Consider the following 7,043-nt stretch of genomic DNA (forward strand, 5'->3'; position numbering starts at 1 on the left):
GCGAAAACTTTGTTTTTCTTTCTGCATCGATAACGAAGTAGAGTGCGGACAACTAGAATCCTGCACCGAGCCCTGAAACAACCAATTAATCACCTGCCAGTGTATCAATAGATTTAAGGGATTTCCCAGCGCCGACCGACACATTTTTTCGAACAAAAGCTTAAGAGATTTCCTTTTTAAGCCGACCGCGTTTTCGACTTGCACCTTCGGCCCTCGAACGATCAATATACATCCTTCTAGCGGCAGCGGACAATGGAGCACATGTAAAAAAATGAACGGGGAAGATGATTTTGGATTTATGCGTGCCAGTTATTGATTGGGACCTCGGAGCAAAGAGAACACGTTTCTATTCACGTTTAAGGGCGCCAACAAAGCAAAATCTTCCGGCTTGTTACAGCTTGTTACTAAGCCTCTTGGTCCTTCATTCTCATTGCCGCCATCGCCGCCACCAGGGCCGCCCCTCTGCCGCTTCCATCTTCAGACAGCATCAGGTCAAACTCAAAGCCGGGTTCCATGAGTTCCTGCATTTTCGCCTTCATCAACTTCCTGGAGTACGAACTCGTTTAATGTGAGCCACTTTGCCTCACTTTTTTTGCCCAGCTCACCTGAAGTGCGGATGAAACTTATAAACAGATCCATCAATCCCAATGACGATTTTCGGCTCATTGACTTTCTTGGTCAGCACACAAGCGGTGGCTGCAGTCAAATGGGCAGATCGCCTGGAGATCGACTGGCAGATGAACCTCAAGTTGATCATGTCCTGCTCTGAAGCATCCGGGATACCTGCAAGTTATTTGTGTGGGGCGGCAGCAGCTACGTGCAAAAATACGGGGTACCTAGCTTCTGCAGAACCTCCTGGGTCTTCTGGAACGACCCTGCAGGATCGGACTCTACGTCTGATATCATCGCGGTCTCAAACACCTCCCTAGACCCATCAGCTAAGTGAGCCAAGCCCTTTTCAGGCAGCTTTCCTCATACTTACTTGGTCTGGAAAACCTCGGCGTGATTGCCCCCGAACATCAGGTCGCCTTCTATGAACCTTTGCACGTACAAACGCGCCACTTCCCCCAAATACATGCCAGATATCAGTTTCTCGTAGATCTGCTTTCCAGGATTGATGCTGTCGCCATCCACCAGCTTATCCACATCAGTCAACATGTACTCCAAGCAGCCATCGTCCCCAAAAGCAGCCGCCTCCAAGTTGATGATGACTTTGCCCGAACCCATATCGGGTTCGTCGAACAGTTCGGCGTTGGCTTGCGCCTCCAGGTAGCACCCGTTATGGCCGGTTCCGATGATCAGCCCGATGCGGCATTCCGGGTTCTTCCAGGCGCACGACATCAAGGTTCCCGTGGTGTCGTTCAGAATGGCGCAAACATCAATCTTGATGTCGCCGCGCCTCTCCAAGGCCTCTTGGAGCCATTGCACCACATCGCCCCCCAGCACTTCCGGGATGTTGAAGCCTTTGGTCCAGCGGACCAAAAGGCCCGAGCGCAGGCCCTTCTGCACCAATGGAAAGCTGAAGGTGAAGCCCAAAGGAAGCACCTCAGCCTCCAGCTGATGCTTGGTGACGAAGTCAGCTAAGCTGGCTGCGATGTGGTCGAAGAGCTGCTCACCAGTGCCAAGCATTACATCGTGGGGAACGGCGTAGATGTCCGACTGCAAGTCGCATTTGCCGATGTCCAGCTCGACTAGCAGCACGCGGAAGTTGGTGCCTCCCAGATCAAGGGCCAGGAATTTTCCCTTTTCCGTCCCTTGGGGCAAGTCCTGCACGTAGGTGGGGAAGCATTTCACCGTGGCCTCATCATGAGTGGCTTTTTTCAAACCTCGCTCAATGTTGTCGAGGAAAAGGGCCATGGTTTTCCTCAAAGTCGCCTCATCCAGAGCAAAGGGTTTCATCGCCTCTTTGATTTCGGGGGACGCCTTTTCCTCCACCCATCCATCGTCGGCGCCTGCAGCGGGCGGGTTGCAAATTTTACTGGGGCAGCTCATCTTCACTGGAAAATCACTGGAATTTTGCGCACTTTTTTGTTAGTTTTTTGACATTTTCGCACACTGTCAGGCCCAAATGCAGGTGGTTCGGCCGAGAGTTTGTTATTGTTATTGCGTCCGCCAGGTTCAATTGCATTTTACATAGGCTCGGCTTTATCTTATCGGATTTGGCAACTTTTCCGGCTATTGCATCTTATCTCTGCCGAAATTCGATTGTATTGACTTTAGGATGAGCACCTATTTCTCCTATTTTACGACGCACAAGGAAAAGCGGGCTGCTTGTACGGGCACATGAGTAAATGCCTGGATAAACCTGTTTTTCCCAGGGAGGATTTTCAGAAAGATGAAAAGTGCTGTCGCACATAAAAAGGTCACCTAATTGGCCCACTTAAAGAGTAGACGATTTTCGAAATATAGGACGCAAGAGGTAAAATTTTAGAAACGATTAGTCGAGTGGGAATTAATTTGCAAACTTCATACATCACACACTCCTAAAAACTATTTCTGAGCAAGAGATCGGCATGAGGTTTTTGATGTTGGACAACAAAAGCTTCTGTTCTTATGTGCTGAAAACTTCCATCCATTCAAGACACTGATGCAGTCAGAATATTTTTTTAAACTTTGGAGTGGTTTGGCGCAGTTTTTCATTTTTACATCGTCCACTTCTTAAGACGATTCCTGCGCAACATGTTTTGACATCGCAATGGGGGCTTTAGCCTCCAGTAACAGAAGCTTCAGCAAATATGTGGTGTACATTTGGGTTCATACAAGTTGCTAGTGCCTTCAGAGTAGATTTTTAAACTTTGGAGAGTTTTTGAGCGGTTTTAAAATTTTTGTCGTACCCTTGTGACGACGATTTCTGAGCAATTAGTCCAAACATCGGAATGCAGGTTTTACCGTGGGATTAAAGGAGCCTCAGTTAATCGGTGGTATAGATTGCGTTCCATTTAAGACATTGGTGTTGACATAATCAATTCTAGAAGTTTGGAGAGTTTTTGCGCGATTTTTTATTTTTACTTCGTCCTTTTTGAAAGGCGATTTCTGAGCAATGGTCTTAGAAGCCCCAATGGTGCTTCCAACGGGCGATAGCTAAAGCTTCATTTTACATGTGGGATGACTTTCGATGCAGTCCATCTACCAGTTGAATCAGAATTAATTTTAGAACGTTGCAGTGGTTTAGCGCAGTTTCTCATTTTTACATCGTCCACTTTTAAAGACGATTTCTGCCCCAGCAGTTGAGACATCAGAACACTAGATTGAGCTCTCAATTGCAACGACCTCGGTTCATATGGGATTTAAATTTAGTTCCATTTCAAATTCTAGTGCCATCAGAATAAATTTTTAAACTTTGGAGTTTTTTGCGCAGTTTTTCATTTTTACATCATACCTTTCCTAAGACGATTTCTGAGCAATTAGTTGCGACATCGCCATAGGCGTTTCAGCACCAAATAACAGAAGCTTCAGTTAACATCGGTTGTAAATTTCGTTCCATTCAAAATACTAGTGCCTTCAAACTGAATTTTTATACTTTGCAGTGTTTTTGCGCGGTTTTTCATTTTTACATCATACCTTTCTTAAGATGATTTCTGAGCAATAAGTTGCGAGATCGAAATAATCGTTTCAGCCTCAAATAACAGAAGCTTCAGTTAATATCGGGTGTAAATTTCGTTGCATTCAAGGTACTAGTGGCTTCAAACTGATTTTTTATACTTTGCAGTGTTTTTGCGCGGTTTTCCATTTTTACATCATACCTTTCTTAAGACGATTTCTGAGCAATAAGTGGCAAGATCGCACTAACCGTTTCAGCCTCAAATAACAGAAGCTTCAGTTAATATCGGGTGTAAATTTTGTTCTATTTAAGGTACTAGTGCCTTCAAACTGATTTTTTATACTTTGCAGTGTTTTTGCGCGATTTTTCATTTTTACATCATACCTTTCTTAAGACGATTTCTGAGCAGTTAGTTGCGAGATCGCAATAAGCGTTTAAGCCTCAAGTAATAGAAGCTTCAGTTAATATCAGGTTTAAATTTCGTTCCATTCAAGGTACTAGTGGCTTCAAACTGATTTTTTATACTTTGGAGTGTTTTTGCGCGGTTTTTTATTTTAGCATCATACCTTTCTTAAGACTATTTCTGAGCAATAAGTTGCGAGATCGCAATAATCGTTTCAGCCTCAAATAACAGAAGCTTCAGTTAATAATGGGTGTAAATTTCGTTCCATTCAAGGTACTAGTGGCTTCAAACTGATTTTTTATACTTTGGAGTGTTTTTGCGCGGTTTTTCATTTTTACATCATACCTTTCTTAAGACGATTTCTGAGCAATTAGTTGCGATATCGCAATAAGCGTTTCAGCCTCAAATAACAGAAGCTTCAGTTAATATGTGGTGTAAAGTTCGTTCCATTTAAGGTATTAATACCGTTAAACTGATTTTTTATACTTTGGAGTGTTTTTGCGCGGTTTTCCATTTTTACATCATACTCTTGTGAAGACGATTTCTGAGCAATGCGTTGGAGCATTGGGATGTGGGTTTTAACGCTGGATCGGGAAAGCCTCAGTTTGAATTTGAGGAGCATTTGGGTCCATTCAAGGCACTGGTGCGTTGAGAGGAAATTTTTCAACCTTGGAACACTTTTGCGCGGTTTCAAATATTTACATCGCTCAGTTCAAAATACGATTTCTGCACAATTAGTTGAGACTTTTAGGAGGAGGTTTCCGCACTCAATCACGAAAGCTTCGCTTTGCATACAGTGTGAATTTCGCTCTATTTAATAAACTGGTGCCATCAGAATGAATTTTTAAACTTTGAGGAGCCTTTGCGCAGTTTTTGATTATTGGAGTAGAACCGTCTTAATTTTTGCTTGCATACTTCGACAGTATTATATGTATTAGAATTTTGAAGAGCGCAATTTAAAACCTAACCTTAAATTGAAAATTTAAAAGAGGTTAAAGTAGGCGAGTGCAAGGCTGCCGCTCTGTTTTTCCATTAAAAATGCTTAGAGCTGCATGAAAAAACAACCTAAATGATGACAACAGGGGAAAAACTAAATAAACCAAAAAAAATCGATGCAAGTTGCGGGAAGAGAAGAATGAATAAGGAAGAGAATAAAATACTAGAGCAAGTACATAGGGAAAATGCCAAATAACTGGTCTGGTTAAGAACGAGACTTGGAAAAGTCTTATTTTGCAATCAGTATTTCAGGTATTCGGCTGTAAGAACTGCGACTAAGCGCTAAATTTAATTTTCAAGCTAATCAATAAGCAGTAATATAAAATCCTGGAAAACCTTCGGGTATTAACTGATTAAAGGCTCATCCAGTGCACACACAGTTATAATTGTTTTTTATTATCATTAATCCGTTTTAATGGCCAGATAATGGTGAGTTCATCCAATAGCTGATCGTAACTTAATACGAGCTTGCACAAAAATTTATTGTCATGCGAATCGTAAAAAAAAAATTGTGAAAATTTTGTCTTTCCATTAATCCGTTGGACGTGCAAGCAGTTCATTCCACAACTCATATCTTTATCTCTCAATTTAAATAATTCAAGGGCCGAGCACAAACCCGCCGGATCCATAAAAAGCGAGTGGCGCCCTCGTTATAATTCGGAGATTTTTTCCATCCGAGCAAAATAAAAACCGCAAAAACGGGCCGTAACTCATCAGAACAACCCCCCGAAATACCGGAAAAATGAATGTAATTTCTGCTGTTATCGCTGAGGACGCTGTAGCTGCTGAATCACAATTAGGCCAGCACGAGTCCTCTGCTCTAATTTGTATTGTAACAGCGGGCCAAATTGGCCCTCGCTCCTTTCGGCTTTGGGAAATTTCGGTATGTTTGAGCGGAAAAAGTCCTCTTTAATCAGTCAAATGTAAAACGTGCCATCGTCGATCCATTTCCCCTAAACACCCTGGCCGATAGCAATTGTGGACGATTATAATCGGGAAAACTCGCTGGCATTCAAATCTATGCCCACTTGATCTACGTGCAAAGTTTCTACTTCAAACTGAAAACAAGCCCAATACTCGAAGAGATTTAAGAAGACACGACTGTTCTTCAAGTGATCAACAACTGGGAGAAATTTAAACATTGGTCTGGTAGGTCCAAAGGTTCTTATAGCCAGTAGAAAGCGATGTTGTGAAGTGAAACTTTTGTTAGGAACCTGCTCAGTGTGCGCACCTCCACAATAGATTTAGTGAAACGCTTGCTGCCAGTTGTAGCCTAATGAAAGCAGTGTTCGGTTGAGTTCCAGATGATGAAATTGTCCCAAAGCCCACGATTCAACAAGTACATTCCAAAGTGCATTTTGAGCCAAATCGTCCATTCGCCCCTTTATTTCTCGCCATTTTCATTAAGTTTCCATCAGGGAGATCCCCGCTTTTATACCTCTACCTGACTAGTCCATTTCACTGAGGTTATTGCAGGAAACCGAGAGGACTCATGGGATGCGAACAGATAAGGATTTGCCATGGAAGCATAAGCTTTTTTAGCCCCGTTAGGTATATTATCTTCTGCTGGAATATTATTTCCTATTTCGAGTTTCCACTGGCAGCGAAAGACGCCCTTTCAAGAACACGATTGGAAATTGGAAATAAAATATGCGGCGCTCAAAGAACATCATAAAGGCTGCTTTAACTGATGTCACATGCTTATAAAATTTCGTCGCAAAGGGGGGCACGTCTTAGCTACTACATTATTTATTAAGCCCCATAAAGAAACAGAGAACAGAAGCAAAGAAGCCGACTGTAGCTAAGTATATGCCATGAAAAAGATAAACATAAAACACCAAAAAAATGCTCTTTTGCCGTGGAAATGCGCCTTTCCGAGGACCGTCTTGGAGGGAACGGAAAGCCGAAGCGGATATCCAATAAAATAGATAGAGTTTATGTTTAGTTTGAACTTGAGCTTGCTCAGTCCTCGAGCTTTATTAATAGGGTATCGCCATTACTGGCTGAAACTTTGCTGAAAACTGGGAGTTTTCAAATGGATATCATTATTAAATAGAAAGCTTCCGAAAGTTCCAAAAGTGAACGATTTGAAAAGCTCCTGGA

General features: G+C 42.6%; 2 protein-coding genes across 2 annotated transcripts in view; both read right to left on the reverse strand.

The window, feature by feature from the left end:
* Window positions 1–7,043, reverse strand: part of LOC109537600 (neuroligin-4, X-linked) — a 171,766-nt gene that overhangs the window by 126,083 nt on the left and 38,640 nt on the right. The gene's annotated exons all lie outside the window — the stretch shown is intronic.
* LOC125503023 (hexokinase type 2-like) lies at window positions 331–2,112 on the reverse strand. Its single transcript, XM_048662757.1, has 4 exons — window positions 983–2,112; window positions 837–925; window positions 606–783; window positions 331–546 (listed from the first exon to the last, which is right to left on the reverse strand). The coding sequence occupies exons 1-4, from the start codon at window positions 1,990–1,992 to the stop codon at window positions 405–407; spliced, it is 1,419 nt and encodes a 472-aa protein (XP_048518714.1). The 5' UTR covers window positions 1,993–2,112; the 3' UTR covers window positions 331–404.

This window comes from Dendroctonus ponderosae, unplaced genomic scaffold (assembly GCF_020466585.1).
Source record: "Dendroctonus ponderosae isolate FM_Combo_2020 unplaced genomic scaffold, Dpon_F_20191213v2 Dpon_F_20191213_11, whole genome shotgun sequence".
Lineage (NCBI taxonomy): Eukaryota > Metazoa > Arthropoda > Insecta > Coleoptera > Curculionidae > Dendroctonus > Dendroctonus ponderosae.